Below are 23,698 nucleotides of genomic sequence, written 5' to 3'. Positions count from 1 at the left end.
GAAGCAAGTCATCGATGAGAGTCCTTCTTTCCTACTCAGAGCCAGTTTGGGCAGAACCTCACTCAGACCTTGTGTGATTCCCAAGGGAGAGGAGAGTGATTCTGTGGGGATCATGAGTGCTAGCACGTGTTAGGTGCTGTCCAGAAAGGTCTGGAACCTGCTGGAAGGTTGATTTTCACAAATGACTCACGAGGATTAGCATGAGTAGGAAAGGAAAAACTGCCGCACCAGGAAGTGAGTACATCTGTGCGGGCACGGTTGGGTGCAGGTGTGTGACTGGGCGCCTGTGGGTGAGCCTGAGTCCCTGCTCTGCCGCTCAGCGGCTCCGTGACCTGGCACTAACTTCTTCCCCTCTCTGTGTCTGTTCCCTCCTCTGTAAGGTAGACCCAGTTCAGAGGATTGTTCTAGCATGTAAATGATTTCATGGGGCTTCCCAAGTGATGTGGTGGTAAAGAATCCACCTGCCAATGCAGGAGACACAAGGGACAATCCCTGGGTTGTGAAGATCCCCTAGAGTAGGAAATAAGTACCCACTCCAGTATTCTTGCCCGGAGAATTCCATGGACAGGGGAGCCTGGCGGGCTACAGTCCATGGGGTTGCAAAGTGTTGGACACGATTCAGCACACACACACTTAACACACTCAGGTGATTTCGTAGATGCAGAATGTTTAGAACGTGCTGCCATGTGGTGAGGTTCAGTAGATCAACGTGTGCTGTCTTCTTACTGCTGGTTCTCATGTGGATTTGTGGTTCTTGTTCTTCGAGAGCAGGGTCTCTTCTCCTGGGGGACCCTTAGCAAATGTCTGGAGTTGCTTTTAGTTGCTGCGGCCAGGTGTGGAACATGCCTGCCTCCTGTGGCGGAGGCCAGGGATGCTGCCCAACATCCTACAATATAAGGGACGGTCCCCACAGCACAAGATGACCTGGCCCTAAATGCCAGTGGTTCCCCAGGTTGAGAAACTCGAAGAGGAAGGAGTCCCAGGAGGAACAAAATAAGCTTTAATATTAACTTCAGCATAATCGCAATAATGCATCTACTCCATTATCTTGGTCACCTCATAGAAAGATTTACAGTTTGATTAATTAGTTAGTCAATATTATACTTTCCCTTAGAATGTCTTTGTCCTTAGGAAATCCGTGCTGAAGCCAAGGTGAAATGTATTTTACTTTCAAGTGATTTAGCAACAAAGAACAGCAGAAGAGTAGACAGAGATAAAGCCAGGGACTTCCCAGGTGGTTCAGTGGTTAATACTCTGCGCTTCCGCTGAAGGGGGGCAGGTTTGATCCTGGTCGAGAGACTTAAGATCCCAGTGCCATGCAGCATAGCCAGAAAGTTAAATAAAAAAGCGCACATGTGGCCAAACATTGCCAGTTGTTGAGTCTAGAGGATTTTGTGTTAATCTGAACTTTTCTATGGGTTTGAAGTTTTTCAGAAAAAGAATCTAGGTTGGGGCAAAGGGCTGCCTTCCTTGCCTGTGTTCAGGTTGGTATATATGGTAGAAGGTACTCATGATGGGAAGGACTCAGTCAAATCAGGCAGTGGCCATTTCAGTTATTAAGATGTTCGCTAGCTAAAGCCTTGTTCTGTTTTTTTTTTTTTAATTGAGATTTTATTTTATTTATTCTTGTTTTATTTTTTGGCTGTGCCGTACGGCATGCGAGATCTTAGTTCCTCAACCAGGGATTGAACCCCTGGCCCCCTGCAGTGGGAGCACAAGGTCTTAAGTACTGGACTGCTAGGGAAATCCCAGCCTTGTGATCTTTATTTCCCTTGAAGCTTTAAGCTAAATTGGCTTTTGATTTTTCATTACATCCAAGTAGTCTTTTTTTCTTTTTATAAACGTGCACTTATTTAATAGTGTCTACATCTGAGGGAGTAGGATTGTGGATGAATTTTATTTTCTTCTATATATCTGTTTTTTAAATGTCCTGAAATAAATATTAGCCTTATTAAAAGAAAAAGCTTTTAAAAATAAAATCCTTTCCTTTTACACAAAATCCTGGTTTTGTCGAAAGCTTGTTTAATTTCACGTATATATTCACTTTTGCTGCATCAAGCCCTTGTTGGACTTACTTGCACAGAAAAAAGCGATAGTGATGAATGGGTTTGCCTACATATCATCAGCAGAGAATAACCAAAGAAAAACAGATCGTTGATCCCAGTTGCAAGGGAGAAGTAGATAATTTGTTCATCATCATATTCTCTCTAAACTTCACAGTCTGCTGGAGTAACATGTCAGCAGTGTGGCTTGTCAGCTAATAAGCAGGGTTCTTGCAGTGTTTTCGTTGTGTGTCTCACTAAAGCAGAAATCTCAGTGTGGGGGGCGGCGTCGCACATTTAAATAGAAGACTGCTGTGTGTTTCTCTTAAAATATTTCTCTAATTTCATATTTCTTTTAGGAGTGCACCTGAACCGGAAACTAATTTCAATAAAAAGCCTGTTCATTAGACCAAGTCACTAGAGACAGTCCTGTCAGTATCGTGGGGACTTACATACTTATTTTTTATGGAAGTTAAAATTCTTCAGCAGTAGTCATCTCTGCAGGCCATAAGAAATTGTTAATGGTTACAGGCGCAAAAATACTGTGTATGTTTAAGCTGCTCTATTGGTTTGCATGATGAGTTAGAAATAGGACACAGAAGGACCACATGGGTTGCAGATAGCTCACTTACGTTACAGGTGAGAGGACTTGTGAGAGCTCTTTTTTCCAGTCTGCACTGTGCTGTTCTTTCCTACCTTTTACTTTTGTAATTATGTTTTAATTTTCAGAAGCAATTACATATTTTATGTCTGCTTTCAAGGGATACTTGTTTTGGGTCATGCTGTGCAGCATGTGGGATCTTAGTTTCCTGACCAAGGGTTGAACCCAGGCCCCCTGTATTGGGAGCACAGATTCTTAACCACTGAACCACAAGTCCAGAAGTCTCCCTCCCTTTTACTTTAATTTCTTGATCTTAGCAGGGAACTGTCATAAACAAGGTGTTAGGCATCTGCAGAGATTCCTAGCTTAGTGATTGCTTTGTGTCAGAGAGTAGGAAGAAGGCATTTGAGAGAAGTGGGGAACAGAAATGTTAACAGTGACATGGAGCAGGTGCAGGAGAGGTGGGGAAGGGAGAGCGCTTCCCCTCCCTCACAGCAAAACAACTGGCAGCTTTTGTAAGTTGAGTGAATGAACCAGGATCACTTTTGAGCCAATGAGTGTTTATGGTAACTACTCAATTTAGTTAACATTATTATTTTTTTCTAATATTTATTCATTTGGCCGCCCCAGGTCTTAGCTGCAGCATCAGGATCTTTCATTGCGGCATGCAAACTCTTAGTTTGGGCCTGCGGGATCTAGTTCTCTGAGCAAGGGTTTACCCTGGGCCCCTCTGCATTGGGAGCACTGAGCCATAGCCACTGGGCCACCAGGGAAGTCCCTGCTCAATATTATGGATCTTATATTGGGACCCAGTCAAGGAAGATGGAGTTGGTGCCGGGCAGGAGAAATAGCAGTCAGGTGCCAAGTGTCAGTTGAATGGAGTGGACAAGAGAATTACTTGCTTTGTCGTATTTGCCAGATTTCTGCTTTCAAGGTGAAGCTTTTTTGGGTTACCATAGCTTTTTACTTTGATATGGTTCATTTGGAACTACAATCACAAAGATTCCTGGTGACCTAACTGCTACCTCTAGGGGACACTTTGAGTCGTTACCTGAGTTGACTGCAGCTTTCTCTAGCTTATGTTGCTGCTGCTAAGTCACTTCAGTCGTGTCCAACTCTGTGTGACCCCATAGGTGGCAGCCCACCAGGCTCCCCCGTCCCTGGGATTCTCCAGGCAAAAACACTGGAGTGGGTTGCCATTTCCTTCTCCAATGCATGAAAGTGAAAAGTGAAAGGGAAGTCGCTCAGTCGTGTCCAACTCTTCGCGACCCCCTGGACTGCAGCCCACCAGGCTCCTCCGTCCATGGGATTTTCCAGGCAAGAGTACTGGAGTGGGGTGCCATCGTCTTCTCCGTAGCTTATGTTGGGTTGGGCCAAAAAGTTTGTTGGGTTTTTCCGTAACATCTTTTGGGAAAACCAGAATGAACATATTGGCCAACTCAATATGATATACATCCTTCTGGTTCTGCTTAATCTGACGCAGTCCTTCTTCCCTATTCCTCTTTTGTTTTCCTCTTAAACTTTAATCATTAAGAGCTGATACCCAGCCTTCTGTTTATTTTATTCATTCTTCTAGGCAGTTTCATCTATTACCACCTGTTTGTTACTGGCTGTTCAGTCTGTCTGCAGCCCACATTTCTTACGAACTCTGTATGCACTTCAGCTGAACGCCTCCACTTGGAAGGTCCCCTGGGTGTTCTAGTGGTGATAGCATCTCCATCCACCCATTCTCACCTCCTGTATTTTCAGTCCTGGGTCATAGTGTCTCCTTTTTTTTCAGGTCTCCAAACCAGAATCGTGGAATTTATCCTCAGCTCTCATATCCAAGCATTCACTAAGCCCTGTCAATTCTTTCTCCTAAACATATTTGGTTTTCCCCACTTTCTTCAATTTCAGTCTGAATTTGGCAATCAGGAGTTCATGATCTGAGCCACAGTCGGCTCCCGGTCTTGGTTTTGCTGACTGTATAGAGCTTCTCCATCTTTGGCTGCAAAGAATATAATCAATCTGATTTCAGTGTTGGCCATCTGGTGATGTCCATGTGTAGAGTCTTCTCTTGTGTTGTTGGAAGAGGGTGTTTGCTATGACAAGTGTGTTCTATTGGCAAAACTCTGTTAGCTTTTACCCTGCTTCATTCTGTACTCCAAGGCCAAATTTGCCTGACTCCAGTTGTTTCTTGACTTCCTACTTTCGCATTCCAGTCCCCTATAATGAAAAGGACATCATTTTGGGGGTGTTAGTTCTAAAAGGTCTTATAGGTCTTCATAGAAACATTCTATAAAGAAAGCTGAGCATAGAAGAATTGATGCTCTTGAACTGTGGTGTTGGACAAGACTTGAGAGTCCCTTGGACCACAAGGAGATCCAACCAGTCCATCCTAAAGGAGATCAGCCCTGGGTGTTCATTGGAAGGACTGATGTTGAAGCTGAAACTCCAATACTTTGGCCACTTGATGCAGAAAGCTGACTCACTGGAAAAGCTCCTGATGCTGGGAAAGATTGAAGGCAGGAGGAGAAGGGGTCGACAGAGGATAAGGTGGTTGGATGGCATCACCAACTCAATGGACATGAGTTTGGGTAAACTCCGGGAGTTGGTGATGGACAGGGAGGCCTGGCGTGCTGTGGTTCATGGGGTCACAGAGTCAGACACAACTGAGCGACTGAACTGAACTGAAACATATTTGGTATTAGTCCTTCCAAATTTTATCAGTGTTAAAGTTTTAGAAGATCGTGATATATTCCAAGGGGAAGACGTGGTTGTTTCCAGGAGAAAGACTTATGATTAACCAAAAGCAGCCTCATATAGTCAAAGAGTTTAGGACTTAGCTTTCAAGTCCTGTCGTTGACCTTGTAGAATATATAAACCAGAGTGTCTGTTGATTCATCTTTAATGGGTGTTAGCACATTAAAGTGGAGAAGGCGATGGCACCCTACTCCAGTACTCTTGCCTGAAAAAATCCCATGGACAGAGGACCTGCAGTTCATGAGGTCACTAAGAGTCGGACACGACTGAGTGACTTCTCTTTGACTTTTCACTTTCACGCATTGGAGAAGGAAAGGGCAACCCACTCCAGTGTTCTTGCCTGGAGAATCCCAGGGACGGGGGAGCCTGGTGGGCTGCCATCTGTGGGGTCACACACAGTCGAACACGACTGAAGCGACTTAGCAGCAGCAGCAGCACATTAAGGTGGTTTGAATGCTTAAGGCCACTAACTGGTAACTTCCTCCTGGTATGTCAAGGCACCTAAAAGACAATCTGAACCATTAGTTTGGGAGTTGAATTTGGTTACAGCAGTGGGAGGTGAGTGTTTTTGATAACTTTCTCATTCAGGTGGGATGTGACCAGAAGACTTCATACCTTCCGGTTATTGTATCTTTCTCCCCTTAGACATTGCTGCAGTGCCAGAATTCTCTCTGAAACCAGCTTTCCTTTAGTGTTATAAGGTATTGATTTTACTAATTAAGCTTCAACCTTAGAGCTCTTCCCAGTTACTAGGAACATTTTTTTCTTTACTATAAGGATTTAATTAGTTCAACTCAGAGGGCAGTCTCTTTAAATTTATTTTTTAATCGAAATATAACTGACTTTCATTTTATTAAAGTATGTAGTATAATGATTCAATATTTATATATGTTACAAAATGATCAATGCAAGTCTAGTTAATATCCATCACCAGACAGAGTTATAAACATTTCTTGTGATGAGAATTTTTAAGATCTGCCTTGGTGTTTAGTAAGTCATGTCCAACTCTGTGACCCCATGGACTGTAGCCCCTCAGGCTTCCCTGTCCATGGGATTTCAAGGGCAAGAATCTGTCTTAGCAACTTTTAAATATGCAACACAGTATTATTAACTGTAGTCACTGTGCTGTTCATTACATCCTGAGACTTCTTTTTTTGTAACTGGAAGTTTGCACCTTTTGATCACCTTCACCTGTTTTAGCTACCTCCCACCCCCCACCTCTAGCAGCCACCCATATATTCTCTGTATTTATGAGTTCCGGTTGTTTTTGTTTGTTTAAGATAAATGAGATGAAATCACTTAGCATAATGCCCTCGGGATTTATTCCTGTTGTTGCAAATGACAAGACTTATTCTTTTTTTATGGCTGAATGATATTCCATTGTATACAAATACCTTATCTTCTTTATCCGTTCATCCCTTGATGGACACTTAGGTTGCCTACATGTCTTAGCTGTTATAAATAAAGCTGCAGTGAACATGAGGGCACATGCATCTTTTTGAGTTAGTATTTTCATTTCTTTTGAATAGATACCCAGAAGTGGAATTGTTGGATTATATAATAGTTCAAACCTTTTTTCACAATGGTTGCACCAATTTACATTCCCACCTACAGTACCCAAGGGTTCCCTTTTCTACACATTAGCAACATTTGTTATATTTTGTCTTTTTGATACTAGCCATTCTAACATGTATGAGGTTATATTTTACTGTGATTCTGATTTGCATTTCCCTTATGATTGGGTAATGTTGAGCACCTTTTCGTGTACCTGTTGGCCATTTGAATGTCTTCTTTGGAAAAATGTCAGATACTCTGCCCTTTCTTTAATTTGGATTCTTTGGGTTTTTGTGTGTGGGTGCTTATATATTTTATGATTTGCCAGTACTTTCTCTCATTTGGTAGGTTGTCTTTTCATTTTGTTGATAGTTTCCTTTGCTGTCTAGAGCTATTTAGTTGGATGTAGTCCTGCCTGTTTATTTTTGCCTTTGCTTTCGTGTCAAATTCAAAAACTCATACCTAAGGCCGATGGCAAGTATCTCACTGCCTGTTTTCTTATAGGAGTTTCATGGGTTCAGGTCTCAGGTTCAAGTTCTTAATCTTTTTGAGTTGATTTTTGTGTGCAGCGTAAGTTAGTACAATGATATTCCTTTTGGCACTTGCCGAGTTCAGAGTGGTTAAGACTCCACACTCCCAGTGCAGGGAGCTCCGGTTCAGTCCCTGGTCAGGAAACAAAGAACATGCATGCCGCATGGCACGACCTAAACATTTTTTTTAAAGAAAGACTGTCCTAGCTACCTTGGAATCAGGAAGCTGGCTCTTATCAGACACCTTAATGTGCTGGTGACTTTATTTTGGACTTTGCAGCCTCCAGAATTATGAGAAATAAATGTTTGTTCAGTTCAGTCGCTCAGTTGTGTTTGACTCTTTGCGACCCATTGGACTGTAGCACGCCAGGCCTCCCTGTCCATCACCAACTCCCAGAGTTTACTCAAACTCATGTCCATTGAGTCAGTGATGGCATCCAACCATCTCATCCTCTGTCATCACCTTCTCCTCCCACCTTCAATCTTTCCCAACATCAGGGTCTTTTCAAATGAGTCAGTTCCTCACATCAGGTGACCCAAAGTATTGGAGTTTCAGTTTCAACATCAGTCCTTCCAATGAACACCCAGGACTGATGTCCTTTAGGATGGACTGGTTGGATCTGCTTGCAATCCAAGGGACTCTCAAGAGTCTTCTCCAACACCACAGTTCAAAAGCATCAATTCTTTGGCGCTCAGCTTTCTTTGTAGTCCAATTCTCATATCCATACATGACCACTGGAAAGACCACAGCCTTGACTAGACAGACATTTGTTGACAAAGTAATGTCTCTGCTTTTTAATATGCTTAGGTTGGTCATAACTTTCCTTCTAAGTAGTAAGCGTCTTTTAGTTTCATGGCTGCAGTCACCATCTGCAGTGATTCTGGAGCCCAAAAAAATTAAAGTCTCTCACTGTTTCCATTGTTTCCCCATCTATTTGCCATGAAGTGATGGGACCGGATGCCATGATCTTAGTTTTCTGAATGTTGAGCTTTAAGCCAACTTTTCCATTCTCCTCTTTCACTTTCATCAAGAGTCTTTAGTTCTTCTTCACTTTCTGCCATAAGGGTGGTGTCATCTGCATATCTGAGGTTACTGATATTTCTCCTGGCAATCTTGATTCCAGCTTGTGCTTCATCCATACCAGTGTTTATTATTTAACCAAATAAAAAAAGAAAAGACCGTCCTTTTCCCGTTGTATATTCTTCATCCCTTCGTTGTGAATTAAGTGACTGTGTATGTGCAGGTTTAGTTCTGAGCTCTGTTCTGCTCTGTTGAGCTATGTGTCTGTTTTTAATGTCAGTGCTACACTGTTTTGATTACTATAGCTTTGTCATATAGTTTGAAATCAGGAAGCGTGATGCCTCCAATTTTGTTCTTCTTTCTCTAGATTGCTTTGGCTATTCAAGATCTTTCCTGAGTCCTTACAAACTTTAGGATTGTTTGTTCTATTTCTGTGAGAAATGCTGTTGGGATTTTGATAGGGATTGCACTGACGACTGAAGCGACTTGGCGGCAGCAGCAGCACTGAACAGTATCGACATTTTAACATTTTTAATTCTTCCAATCAATGATCATGGAATATCTTCACATTTATTTGTGAGTTCATCAGTTTCTCAGCAGTCTTAATTCCTAAGATAGGTGTTTGCTTATTCTCACCTGGATTTTTGAAATAACTCAGTTACCACTCTCCCTACCAACTTCTACTCTGTTGCCTCTCTGAGACTGGCGTGACCTTTCTAAAACTGCAAATATGATTGTGTGACTCTTGTACTTGTAACCTTCTGTGCTTCCCACTGCCTTTGGTAAAGAACAGACTCTGCTAGAGCAGACAGAGCAGGCCTCAGCCTATCTTTTGCTCTCTTTCCTCAGCCTTGTGCTTTACCAGTAGTGCACTCACTACTTAACATTTTTCTGAATATTTAGTGCTGTTTCAAGTCTCCCCTTTCATTTGTTATTTTATCTGCCTCCTCCCTATTTTTCTGGTCTCAAACTCCTTTAAGCTCAGCTCTCCTAGTCGTTGAAGTTCTGACTGACGTCACCAGTGACTTTCCTTTGTCATTGAGCATGTTATGACATACTATGCTTACTTAAAGATGTGGCTATTTCTTTTTTTCTTTTAATCTTCAAATACATAGCCCACAGCCTGGTACATAGTAGACATTCAAAAGTTTAAATAATGGCTCATGTCTGAAATAAGATTGACCCCAAATTTAGTTTTATATACATGTTTAGTTACCAGAAAAATTTTCCTGATTATAAAAATATGAAAATGTTTGAAAGTAATACTTGTTCACTGTTGAAAACTTGACAAAAATACGGAAAAGTTAAAAGAATATGATGCCACCCATCTGTTGTACAGCATGGTTGGTGTATTTCTTCACAGTCTTTTTGTTTAACTGCACAGGGTCTTAGTTGTGGCACACGGGCCCTAGAGCATGCGGGCTTCCACAGCTGCAGTGTGCAGGCTTCGTTGCTCCGTGGCACGTGGGATCTTAGTTCTCCAAGCAGAGATCAAACCCGCGTCCCCTGCTTTGGAAGGCAGATTCTCAACCAGTGGGCCACCAGGGAAGTCCTCTTCCTAGTCTTTTAAAAATTTTTGCTTCTGTGTACATTATCTATGTGTGAGAACATTTTCTTGTTTTTACAGAAAGGATCGAGGTTAATGAACATCAAGTTTAATAAAGAGCTGAGGTCTCCCAGGGGAAATGTAGAAGTGAGCAGGAGCTATTTGTAAGATGAGGAAATGGAATCCTTTAAAAAGGCAATGCATTGTGCAGTATATGCTTTATCACTGATCCTCAAACAGCCCTTTTACATAGGCCTCATCTTCTCCTCTGTAAAGGCTGGGAAATGATGACACAGGTTATGTCTGCAGAGTCTGCTCTGAGGAGCCCTAGGGCTCTGCAATGCACACCAGGAGTTTCACAGATAATGAAATTTAAGGATACATTTGCAAAATATAAAATGACACACTGCCCAAGGAATCCAGATTCTTTCAATGTTCTTATCTTTTGTGGTAGAGAAGTTTTATGGTCTTTTTTTTTTTTTAAAAAAAAAGCTTGTAAATCGTTGCCCTAGCTTATGGGACAGGTTCAGTTCTGTCTAGTTCCCTTATAATGCTGGTTGAATGAAACATTACTATAAAGTACTTTATCTTTTAATTTTAATACATAAAATATTTTTAGGATGCTAAACCTGTATCTTTTATGTCCTGTTGTATACCAGAATTCTACTTGCTTTTGAGTTCAGTGTCATTGAGCTCCTTATTTGAGTAACGCCTGGTATCAGGCATTCTAATGCTGGCTGATAAGACAGACAAGATCACTGCTGTTCTGCTTGCAGTCCAGCGGGAGGAGCAGTTAGATGGGCAATAGAAAAATAAATGTCAAGAGTGGTAAGTGGTTTAAGAAAATAAGACAGGCTGGGGACTTCCCTGACGGTCCAATAGCTAAGACCAGATCACAGTTGTGATGCGGGGGCCTGGGTTCATCCCTGGTCAGGGAACTGGATCCCACAGGCTGCAGCTAAGAGTTCACGTGCCACAACTAGGACCCGGTGCAGCCAAATAAATAAATATTAAGAAAAGAAGACGGGCTGACGTGATAGAAGTTGGGAGTTGGCTGCCTTCTGTCCAGTCTCTAGAGAAAGCCTTCCTGAGACTACCGTGGAGCTGAGACCTGGGCAGTACTGAGGAGCCAGCCATGCACAGATACTAAAAACAGGAACTGTAGAGAGATTAGACGATACTAGAATTCAAAAGAGGGACGGGAGCATAACTTCTAAGTTCCAATTTTATTGCTAATAATTACTAAGGAAAAGTTTGTCTGATTTGACAAGATAAAAGTTATGGATTAAAAAAAAAAAAAAAAACCCGGGAATCCCCTGGCGGTCCAGTGGTGAGGATTCGGCGTTTTCACTGTGGTGGCCCAGGTTCAACCCCTGGTTGGGGAACTGAGATCCCACAGGCCTTCTGGCATGGCCAAAGAAAGAAAAAACAAAGAAACCTGTAATATGAAGCGGCAAACAATTCTGGAAAAATAGTATATAAAATATTACAGGATTAAGGTAATTTATTACAAGTTCATACAGAGTAATAAGAAATATATAAAACTCAGTGGTTAAATGGTAAAGAAGCATGACAAGGCACTTCCCAGAAGAGATGGTATAATTGATACACATCATTAAAAATCAGAAGGAACAGGGATTTCCCTGGCGGTCCAGTGGTTAAAACTCCGTGCTTCCATTGCAGAGGGTGCAGGTTCAATCCGTGGTCAGGGAACTAGATCCCACATGCCACGTGGCACCCCTCCCAAAAATCAAAAGAAACGCCAATTAAAAAATCATTTCTTTAAATCTACTAAATTAGCTCAAACTTCTCTTCTTTTACTAATATCCCATACTGGGAAAAGGAGAGTGAAACCAGGCATTCTTATAAATTGCTAATGACAGGCAATTTGGCAGTGTGTGCCGAAATGCATATAAAATATCTCTGTTACTGTCCTCGTAATTTCATCTCTTTAGTTGGAGAATAATTACTTTACAGTATTGTGATTGTTTCTGTCTTTCATCAACATGAATCAGCCATAGGTACACACATCTCCTCCCTCTTAAAACTTTAAAACCCATCCCACCCCTCTCGTTGTCACAGGGCACCAGCTTTGGGTTCCCTGTGTCATACAGAAAATTGGGATTTATTTTAAAAAACAAAAGAAAACAGATTTATTGGGGAAAATAAACATTTACACTAGAACACGCCTCACATTGCTTTAGTAGGTATTTGAAGTGAAGTGAAGTCGCTCAGTCGTGTCCGACTCTTTGCGACCCCATGGACTGTAGCCTACCAGGCTCCTCCGTCCCTGGGATTCTCCAGGCAGGAATACTGGAGTAGGTTGCCATTTCCTTCTCCAGGAGATCTTCCCACCCCAGGGATCGAACCTGGGTCTCCCATATTGCAGGCAGACACTTTACCATCTGAGCCACCAGGGAAGTCGGGTCTAAATGTATGCCTTGGTATCTCTAATTTTCTTGAAGAGATCTCTAGTCTTTCCCATTCTGTTGTTTTTCTCTATTTCTTTGCATTGATCGCTGAGGAAGGCTTTCTTATCTCTTCTTGCTATTCTTTGGAACTCTGCATTCAGATGCTAATATCTTTCCTTTTCTCCTTTGCTTTTCGCTTCTCTTTTTTTCACAGCTATTTGTAAGGCCTCCCCAGACAGCCATTTTGCTTTTTTGCATTTCTTTTCCATGGGGATGGTCTTGATCCCCGTCTCCTATACAATGTCACGAACCTCCATCCATAGTTCATCAGGCACTCTATCTATCAGATCTAGTCTCTTAAATCTGTTTCTCACTTCCACTGTATAATCATAAGGGATTTGATTTAGGTCATACCTGAATGGTCTAGTGGTTTTCCCTACTTTCTTCAATTTAAGTCTGAATTTGGCAATAAGGAGTTCATGATCTGAGTCACAGTTAGCTCCCAGTCTTATTTTTGCTGACTGTATAGAGCTTCTCCATCTTTGGTTGCAAAGAATATAATCAGTCTGATTTCGGTGTTGACCATCTGGTGATGTCCATGTGTAGAGTCTTCTCTTGTGTTGTTGGAAGAGGGTGTTTGTTATGACCAGTGCATTTTCTTGGCAAAACTCTATTAGTCTTTGCCCTGCTTCATTCCGTATCCAAGGCCAAATTTGCCTATTACTCCAGGTGTTTCTTGACTTCCTACTTTCGCATTCCAGTCCCCTATAATGCAAAGGACGTTTTTTGGGGTGTTAATTCTAAAAGATCCTGTAGGTCTTCATAGAATCGTTCAACTTCAGCTTCTTCAGCATTACTGGTTGGGGCATAGACTTGGATTACTGTGATATTGAATGGTTTGCCTTGGAAACGAACAAAGATCATTCTGTCATTTTTGAGATTGCATCCAAGTACTGCATTTTGGACTCCTTTGTTGACCATGATGGCTACTCCATTTCTTCTAAGGGATTCCTGCCCACAGTAGTAGATATAATGGTCATCTGAGTTAAATTCACCCATTCCAGTCCATTTTAGTTCGCTGATTCCTACAATGTTGACGTTCACTCTTGCCATCTCCTGTAGAGCTCTCTTCTAGAAAATTAGAGATACCAAGGGAACATTTCATGCAAAGATGGGCTCGATAAAGGACAGAAATGGTATGGACCTAACAGAAGCAGAAGATACTAAGAAGAAGTGGCAAGAATACACAGAAGAACTGTACAAAAAAGATCGACCAAGATAATCACGATGGTGTGATTACTCACCTAGAGCCAGACATCCTGGAATGTGAAGTCAAGTGGGCCTTAGAAAGCATCACTACGAACAAAGCTAGTGGAGGTGATGGAATTCCAGTTGAGCTCTTTCAAATCCTGAAAGATGATGCTGTGAAAGTGCTGCACTCAATATACCAGCACATTTGGAAAACTCAACAGTGGCCACAGGACTGGAAAAGGTCAGTTTTCATTCCAGTCCCAAAGAAAGGCAATGCCAAAGAATGCTGAAACTACCGCACAATTGCACTCATCTCACATGCTAGTAAAGTAATGCTCAAAATTCTCCAAGCCAGGCTTCAGCAGTACGTGAACCTTGAACTTCCAGATGTTCAAGCTGGTTTTAGAAAAGGCAGAGGAACCAGAGATCAAATTGCCAACATCCGCTGGATCATGGAAAAAGCAAGAGAGTTCCAGAAAAACATCTACTTCTGCTTTATTGACTATGCCAAAGCCTTTGACTGTGTGGATCACAATAAACTGTGGAAAATTCTGAAAGAGGTGGGAATACCAGACCACCTGACCTGCCCCTTGAGAAACCTGTATGCAGGTCAGGAAGCAACAGTTAGAACTAGACATGGAACAACAGACTGGTTCCAAATAGGAAAAGGAGTACGTCAAGGCTGTATATTGTCACCCTACTTATTTAACTTATATGCAGAGTACATCATGAGAAACACTGGGCCGGAAGAAGCACAAGCTGGAATCAAGATTGCCGGGAGAAATAACACTAACTTCAGATATGCAGATGACACCACCCTTATGGCAGAAAGTGAAGAGGAACTAAAAAGCCTCTTGATGAAAGTGAAAGAGGAGAGTGAAAAAGTTGGCTTAAAGCTCAACATTCAGAAAACGAAGATCATGGCATCTGGTCCCATCACTTCATGGCAAATAGATAGGGAAACAGTGGAAACAGTGTCAAACTTTATTTTTCTGGGCTCCAAAATCACTGCAGATGGTGACTGCAGCCATGAAATTAAAAGATGCTTACTCCTTGGAAGGAAAGTTATGACCAACCTAGATAGCATATTCAAAAGCAGAGACATTACTTTGCCAACAAAGGTCCATTTAGTCAAGGCTATAGATTTTCCAGTGGTCATGTATGGATGTGAGAGTTGGACTGTGAAGAAAGCTGAGTGCCGAAGAACTGATGCTTTTGAACTGTGGTGTTGGAGAAGACTCTTGAGAGTCCCTTGGACTGCAAGGAGATCCAACCAGTCCATCCTAAAGGAGATCAGCCCTGGGATTTCTTTGGAAGGAATGATGCTAAAGCTGAAACTCCAGTACTTTGGCCACCTCATACAAAGATTTGACTCATTGGAAAAGCCTCTGATGCTGGGAGGGATTGGGGTCGGGAGGAGAAGGGGATGACAGAGGATGAGATTGCTGGATGGCATCACCAACTCGATGGATGTGAGCTTGAGTGAACTCCGGGAGTTGGTGATGGACAGGGGAGGCCTGGTGTGCTGTAGTGCATGAGGTCGCAAGGAGTCGGACACGACTTGAGCGACTGAACTGAACTGAACTGAAATGTGTGCCAGTAGGGACATGTTGAAGTGACTCAGGATGCATTCACTCCGTGGCATTGGTACAAGCCCTTGAAAAAGAGCAGTCGTAACAGCTGAAGTCACAGAAGGAAATGCCTTTGATGCAGTGGGAAATGACAGAACAGCAGCATGTAAAACTGTCAGAAATAGGTCTTTGAAAATGTTGATTTAGATGTGTGTAAAAAGACTCCAAGATATATACTAAAATGTTACTATTGGTGTGTTGGAGTGCACAATAGAAGTTTTAACTGATGTGTCTTAGAAAAATAAACCTTTCCCTGGAAACTTACTGAAGACCTAAATGACAGCAATAAAGAAACTGACTCTGTGTTCATCTTTCTACAAAAGAGCTTTGAAGGTACAATCGTGTGGGAGAGCCAAGACCTCCAAGGCCTCGTGTCAAGGAATCTCCACAAAGTGACGGTTAACGATGGAGGAGGAGTTCTCAGAGTTGTTACAGTAAGTCCTTCCTTTTTATTTAAGGTTGTTTCGCATACCTTAGCATTTTTTAAAATCTTAAAATGTTTTTAAGTTTACTTTTACACCAACTCATATGGAACAATGAATCTTATGTTTTAGAACATATGTAATAGAAAGTGTTGTTGAGTCACGATAATAAAAGACGAAAAACTCAAATGTTCTGTGATTTTATAGCTTCAACCTTCATAGACAGTTTGCCTTAAGATTAGTGCAATTTTAGGAAGTATGATGTTTTATTTCGTGTTAGTTTTTAGGTGAACATCTTTTTAAGTTCACTTACTCAGTAGTAGAGTATTCAGTCTCACCTAACTGTATGATGTCAGTTACAATACTGTAGACAAAAGTATTAGAAAGTAAGATTGACTGTTCACTGTCATTTATATTGCTGGGCTTTGTGGTTTTTATTTTTCATTTGCCAAATTTTCTTAAAATTAAAACAGGTAGATTTCTCAAAGTGCAGGATGATAAAAAGGTGTGAGCAGACTTAAAACGATGAACTTTAAATAAATAAGTGACGGTGTGGTGTGGTCATAGAATTGTTCTCCTTGAATTCTGGCCTAATGATTAGGAAAGCACTTGGCATTTAAATTCACAGGGTTAGTACATTTCATTAATTAACCTTATTCACATAAATTAATCCTTGAATTTGAAATGAAAATCGTGAGGTTTGTTGTACATTCAGAAAGCATTTTTGCATACTCATTGTGAGGCAAGCACAATCTTGGGAGACCCGTAACTGTCCCACAGGGGGATTTACAGTCCAGTGAGGAAGACAGACATTAAACAGACAGACCCACGCATTCAGGTGTAATTACAGCCTTAGCCTTGGAGGCCATGTTTAGGATTTCATCCTTGATTATGAAAAGTCCTTCATTTAATATACAGTGTTTTATGGATTTGTAGGGTTTTTTCCTTATTTTCAAAGCAAGTACCTTGAATTTCTTGTCTCCTTCTCTGTGTGTGAAACTTAAATATGCAAAACATGACAGAATTCTATACTATTCAGTTGATTGCATAAAAGGAAATCAGTTTACTTCTGAGTTTTGGGCTAGATTTAAGGTAAAGATTCACATGATCTGCTTTGGGAATGAATATGGTTGTGGAGGGCTGTGAAAGCTCAGTCATGTGATCCCATGGACTGTATCCCACCAGGCTCCTCTATCCGTGGAATTCTCCAGGCAAGAATACTGGAGTGGGTACCCATTCCCTTCTCCAGGGGATCTTCTCGACACAGGATTGAACCTGGGTCGCCTGCATTGCAGGCAGGTTCTTTACCATCCGAGCCACCAGGAAGCCTTGTGGAGGGTTAACGGGAGCTTAAATACTCAGTTAACTGGAAAAAAAAAACAAAACAAAACTGATTGCTTAGGAGCCTGTTCTAAGGAACCCATGTGCAAATAAAGGTTTTCATCATAAATGCACAGAGCTGGAAGTTTTCCTAAGCCTTTCTCCCTTGCCAGCAAGTAATAACCTCAGAAAATTTTCAAAAGCAAAATAAAAGCCAAGATGTGACATTTTAGATAGAAGTTAATAAAGTGCTGTCCAGTTCTAAACAAGCCCAAACTGTATAGTGTGTAGTTTTTAAAAAGAAGAAAAAACCAACTCTTCCCCCACCTCCAAAAAAAAGTGTGCAGTCTTTTGTGGAGCTACAAAGTTGGAATCTGTAGCATTCACCTCTAGAGATTTTCTCCACATTCAGCTACAAATTATATTCTGAATTAAATGGTGATTTACCTCAGTCACCCCAGAACACTTGTGTGTCCACTGGCCTTAAAACATTACTTTGTACAGTAGAGCTCTGCTAGAAGGATCTGTTCAAAAAAGGACTAGGCAGGCAGTAAGGCCCCTTGATTGGGTGAGTATGTAGAAAAAATGTAGTCAAGGTGTTGAGGCTTGACTGACGGTCTGATCCAGCCTGCAGCAGCTGGGAGACGAGTTAAGTTGGGGTGTAATACCCAGAGGTGAAGCCCCTCACTTCAAGGAAGGGCCTCGGGTAACCTGTGAGGTGAAAAGAGGCATGTCTCTAAAAACAGCAGCTCCTCCAAAGCTGAGAGGTAGACAGGACTGTTGTCGGCTGTTGGCACAATCATCTCTGGGCACCTTCAACGTCATTAGTCATCAGGGCTCCTCTGGTTCAACCGTTGGCTTAGAGGGCTTTTCACTGTATGGTAGCAGACACTGTAAAATGCGCCTGGTGTATTTGAACTCACGGCCATTCTCCAAGTACGTGATCGTGATTTTATTTTTAAGTGTGGGTGTTTGAGGATGTAAAATAAAGTTGGTTTTGGTAATAATGTTGGTAGCAAGTTCAAGAATATGTGATTCTGTGTAAGCTGGAATTCTGAACACCAGTCTGGAGATTCTTGGGTATACCTATCTTGGACATTGTAGTAATTAGACGACAACAGCAAAAGTAGAATGCTGATATCCTGATAGCATCTTAGGTGGATTCATGTGCCATTATGAATTTTGCAAAATCAGTTTTCAAGTGTAAGGAATGTATTTTTAGCCATGAAGCATCAAGCACTTCTGTTCTCGTTTCTTTCAGACTGGGGAGGGTGCCTTGCCTCATGAATTCATGGAAGGTGTGGAGGGAGTTGCAGGAGGTTTTATTTATACCATTCAGGGTAAGTCAGCTGGTTGGAAGTTGAAAAGCATACTGAATCTCACCTACTTCATCTTCATACTTTAGTCATGAAAGGTAATCTTTTTTTTTTTTTTAGTTATTAAAAAGTTTTTATTGACAAATAATTCATATACCATATAGCTTATCCTTTTCAAGTGTTTGATTCCATACTTTTTAGTATATCCTTCATTCTGCTATCATCTCCACTAATTCCAGACCGTTTCTATCACCCTCAAAAAGGAGTCGCCATGTCTTCAGTGATGCTTCTGGAAATACCATTTGTGAACTTCTGAGAATTCTGCATTAGTGACCCCTAAGAACAGCCATTGTAGATGCTGTTGGTGGTGGTCACTTGTCCTGAGCATCACTTACAGAACAAAGGTGCCCAGTGGTGGTCCTGTCTGATTTCTCAGCTCTGTGGATCAGGGATTCCTATGAAAGAATTTGGACCCAGCTCCCCTGAAGTCACCCTGAAGTCACCCTGAGGTGAAGCAGAGTCCATATTCTGAGAGGCAGTTCCTCAGGGGGACTCCTTTAATGTGCAGGACTGAGGATGGGACAGAACCCTCTATTTGAGGCACTGTATGTAGTTTGAAGATGGGAATGGCCGTGGCGCCTTCTCTTTTCCGGTAGCATCTTTATTTATACAGTGTTCCCGCACAGTATTTACACCACCCCTAAGGGAAAGTCAGAATAGGTACCTAGGTTTTGCCCACAAACTTGCCATTAAACATCGAGATGTAAAGTTTAGGGATCCTTAATTTTAGTCCAGAGATTGTTCATAAAACTATGAGAACACTCTGCCAGGGGTGGTATCAACTTAGCTCACCAGAGACTAGCTAATGGGCCCCCTGGGGAAAACTCAGGTCAGGAGGCCAGGTTCATAAAGCAGCTCACACTTGGGGGCGGCTACAGGTGTACACACCATCTGACTTAATGTCTTGCAGCTTGCTTTCTTGTGCCGGTTATGTCAACTCTGTACTGTCAGGGGACTTAAAAACCTTGAGGGGCCCTTTAGACTTCTGGCACTGAACTCTTCTACAGGGAGCAGCTACTGTGTCTTGAACAACTGTTTATCTTAAATTTTCTCTCTGAGGCCAAAGGATTAAGATTCGGGTGAGAAAAATGCCTTTCAGACAAGAGAGAACTATCTCAATTTTAGGGTAAAGGAATTAGAATGAATAGATTTTACTTCTCATGTTCTGGATATATCTGAAAAGCTGACTATGATTTTTTTTTTTAATTGAGAATTTTTGTGCTGTTTTCTTAAGAATCACGTGGTACACAAATTCTCAAATTTTGTTGGGCGTTAGCATCTCTGGCTGGGCCCTGCCTCAGGTTAGAAAGTTAAGAATCTTCAGGATTGGAGCTCAGATACCTGTATTTTAACAAGCTTGCTAGATGGATTTGATGCCTCTAACGTTTGAGAGGGTGTAAACTGTATGATTCTTGTAGATAGCACCTAGACAGATGGTCAGATTTAAAACAGATAGTATACTCAGTTTCCAGATATATGCAATATAAGCCAGAGTGTACAATCTGTTACTGAAAAAGCCTGTATTTAATTTCTGCTCTTGTTACCAACCATTTTCCTATTGCCATAATTTTATACACTTATACTTTCCTTCAAGTGTTAAATTGTGTATATTTATCCTTACCTTTAAAGTGACAGGATGTTACAGTAAGAATTGAGAAGGGACCCAGGATCATTTAGGCCCGTGCTTCTCAAAGGGTCGTTTGTAGTCCACCTACATCAAAGTTACAGGAAGTCACAGGTTAGAAATACAGATTCCTGGGCCCCGCTGGCTCTCTAGGCCTGGGGCTTAGAAATCTGTATTCCATAAGCATTCCTGAGAACCACAGACTTAGTCCAGCTCCCCCTTTTACAGATGAGAATGCTGAGGCCCAGAAACATGCAGTGTGTCCAGTATCCCACAGACAGTGGCAGAGGCGGAAATCAGAACAGGTCTTCAGCCCGCACTGCAGTCTGTCTGCAGTTACAGAGCGGAGCACTAAGTTACTTCTCAGTTTCCTTCCCCCACCGCTCAGCCACCCATTTGTCATTTTTCAGAGATTTTCTAATTTTCTAAGTTGACAAAATCCTGTGCCAGTGAAAGAATTGCTGCCTTATTTGAGGACAGTCCATGCACAAATGTGACAAATGATTCATTAGCTTGTGAGATGGTAATTAAACTGTCTTTTAAGCACATTGGTAATCATTTTTATTATGGAATAGCACAGATAATCCAGAAACAGTGCTATTAAGAAACACTCGTGTCCTTGTTGCTTAGAACTAATAAATGTTTACATGTTTTCATATTTGCTTTTTTTTTGGAGAAATGAAGCATTTCAGATACAGTAGAAGCCCCTCCCTCCTAGGACTTCCCACCCCTGCTCCTCCTGCTCCCCTCGGAGCGGACACCAGTGTCCTAAAGCTCGCGTGCATCCTTCCCAGTCTTACTATCCTACTTTCTCCTATAACGTACAGCTTTGATTAAAGTATCTCATAATTTATACCTGTAGTATATATAGCAATCAGCAAAATATGTTTTTTCACTCAGCATTATTTTTTAGTGCTGTTCCTATTAACATCCAAGATCAGGTTGATTTTTTAAAAATATATTTTATTGAAGTATAGTTGATTTATAATGTGTTAATTTCTGCTGTACAGAAAGTTTCAGTTAGATATATATGTGTGTGTGTGTGTGTGTGTATACATATGTGCTTCATTTTCATATTCCCTTCCATTGTGGTTTATCGCAGGATATGGAGTACAGTTCCTTGTGCTACCCAGTAGGACCTTGTTGTGTATCTATTCTCTATATACATAGTTTGCATCTGCTAACCCCAAACTCCCGGTCTATCCTGCTCTCCTCCCTTTCCCTCTTGGCAACCACAGGTCTGTTTTCTGTGTCTGTGAATGTTTCTGTTTTGTAAATAATTTCATTTGTACTGTTTTTTAGAGCCTACATATAAGTGATACTGTGTGGAATCTGTCCCTTGCTTTCTTACCTCACTTAGAATGATAGGTCCATCCATGTGGCTGCAGATGGCTGTATCATTCTTTTCTGTGCTGAGCAGTGTTGCACTGTATATATGTACCGTATCTTTACCCATTCATCTGTCAGTGGACATTAGGTTGTTCCCCTGTCTTGGCTGTTGTGAGTAGTGCTGCTCTGCAGGTTAATTTGTTTAACTGCTGTATCCCATTATGTGAATATACCATGATTTAGCCATTCTTATTGGTAGGCATTTAGACTGGTTCCATTTATCACTGTCACAAACGTGCTGCCATAAATACCCTTGTGACCGTGTGAAATAACGTCTCTGGGAACGTACCTACAATTGGACTTAGTGAGGCACACAGTCGGACACCTTCAGCCTAACCAGGTGTTGCGGAATTGCTCCCCACAGTGAGCCCCTCAGTTTATCCTCCCACCAACAGTGTGTGGGAGTCCTGGTTTCCCTCCCTCAAAATCCCTAACAAATGTTTTCTGTTAGGTTGCCTTGGGAGGAGAATTAGTGTGATAATGTTACAAGTTCTAGGTCTTAAGCTTGCAGTAGCTCTTTTTTCCAACTCTATTTATTTTTATTTTCTATTATTTTTTTTGACTTTATTTTTTTTTATTTTAATTGGAGGTTAATTACTTTACAATATTGTATTGGTTTTGCCATACATCAACATGAATCCGCCACGGGTGTACACATGCTCCCCATCCTGAAACCCCCTCTCTCCTTTTAGAAGGCGATGCTCTTTTAAAAACCCTTCATTCTCGCCCTCGAAGACTTCTTGATCATATACATAATCTCCACGAGGAGGATGCCTTACTAAAGGAAGAAAGCAGCCTCTATGACGACATTGTGTTTGTGGATGTTGTCGACACTTATCGAAATGTTCCTGCAAAATTACTGAACTTCTATAGATGGTATGTTATAAAAATGTTGGGTAGGTGTTGTTTTATTTTTCTTTTGATGTAGAAGCAGTTTATCAATAACATCAAACCACTGAGATTTTTTTAAACAACCTACCTAAGAGCCCTGAGTACCTGTGGTGTGATCAGTCATCCCCTAGTTCTTTGTGAGGACTAATCTTCTGAAATGGTGCCTTCTTTCTCTTAGCAGATCCATAATGTGAGTGCTATTAATCAAAAGCAAGGTAAAAGATGGCTCACTTTGAGTCATTCCTGCTTTTCCATAGTTGTCTGGAGCCAACATTAGGTGAAAATCAGTGAGTTTGAAAGTGGTTTTCATCCCCACCCACCTAATATCTCCCATTTACAGTCACTCACACCCAGGTTACTGATCTGAGTTCTGTTCAGCTGAACATCCACATTGTATTTCTGTTCTGTCCTCCACTCATTGAAAAACTACCTGCCCTGATTCCAAAACCTTTAGTAAGATGAAATTCAACAACCCTTAGAGTCTACCATATTGTTACTTCCCAGACCCTCCAGTATTTCTTGGGTCTTGGTTGTAATTCCTTTTAATACCAACAGTAAGTATATAGTAACTTATTAATTGAATACAAGTAGTTGTTAATATTACTAAGTTACTCTAGAGTCCCATAACTTTCTGTTGAGCCTCTGATACTGTCTACGCTGACTATAGATGTAAAACCTTCCAACTCTGTCTAGATCAAACACATTAAGTATACGTACATCTTTTGTCTTTTTTTAAAACTTTATCAGAGAGCTTGTTGCTTGATGAGCCCCAAAGGCTGTCCCTTCTGTTCTTCTCTGTTGCTCATGGGAAATTACCAACTTCTGGTCCTGAGGGATAGACAGTTAAATTCATTTATGTAGTTTCATAGCTGGGGCTAGTTAGTATAATTTTGGAGTCCTCTTGTGGTTAGAGGGCAGATATAAAAAAGAGTTGGAGGTGTGGGTATGCCCAGAACACCAGGATTAAGTTTGACAGCTGTAGTGAGAAAAACCTTCTTTTAGCTCGAGGCCACTGATGGGCTTCTGCTGGTGGGGCCAAGGCAAGGACGTGAAGAGGTGAGGAGGGGTAGTGGAGGTCCAGGTGGTGGAGATCAGGACTGCGGAGTTCTAGGGCTTTCTATAGGGAGCTGATTCTCCACTGTAGAAGTTCAGGTTTTGTCTTTTCTGCTTGCATGTCTCTGTGATCTTAGTCTCTCTGCCGCTGTCTCTTCTGGGCCCTCATGTCTGCCAGGACACTGCAGCGATCTATTAACAGGCTGCGTGTCCAGACCCGCTTCCCACTCGTCCCAGTCGACCCTCCACACTGTAAATGACATCTTTGTTATTCATTCATCTTTATCCAGGGGC

At 41.6% G+C, this 23,698-nt stretch overlaps 1 protein-coding gene across 3 annotated transcripts in view; it reads left to right on the top strand.

The window, feature by feature from the left end:
• B3GALNT2 (beta-1,3-N-acetylgalactosaminyltransferase 2) overlaps positions 1-23,698 on the top strand; it is a 66,053-nt gene that overhangs the window by 36,305 nt on the left and 6,050 nt on the right. For 2 of the 3 annotated variants that reach the window (XM_019953904.2, XM_019953905.2), the window contains exons 6-8: positions 15,653-15,763; positions 18,333-18,411; positions 22,153-22,336. In XM_019953904.2, the coding sequence (XP_019809463.2) occupies positions 15,653-15,763; positions 18,333-18,411; positions 22,153-22,336 (374 nt within the window). The remainder of the gene's footprint in view (positions 1-15,652; positions 15,764-18,332; positions 18,412-22,152; positions 22,337-23,698) is intronic. The other variant, XM_070781854.1, reaches the window with a different exon arrangement.

Source organism: Bos indicus, chromosome 28 (genome assembly GCF_029378745.1).
Source record: "Bos indicus isolate NIAB-ARS_2022 breed Sahiwal x Tharparkar chromosome 28, NIAB-ARS_B.indTharparkar_mat_pri_1.0, whole genome shotgun sequence".
In the NCBI taxonomy this organism is placed as follows: Eukaryota; Metazoa; Chordata; class Mammalia; order Artiodactyla; family Bovidae; genus Bos; species Bos indicus.
The sequence above is the reverse complement of the archived record's forward strand: the minus strand, read 5'-3'. Positions and strand labels throughout refer to the sequence as shown.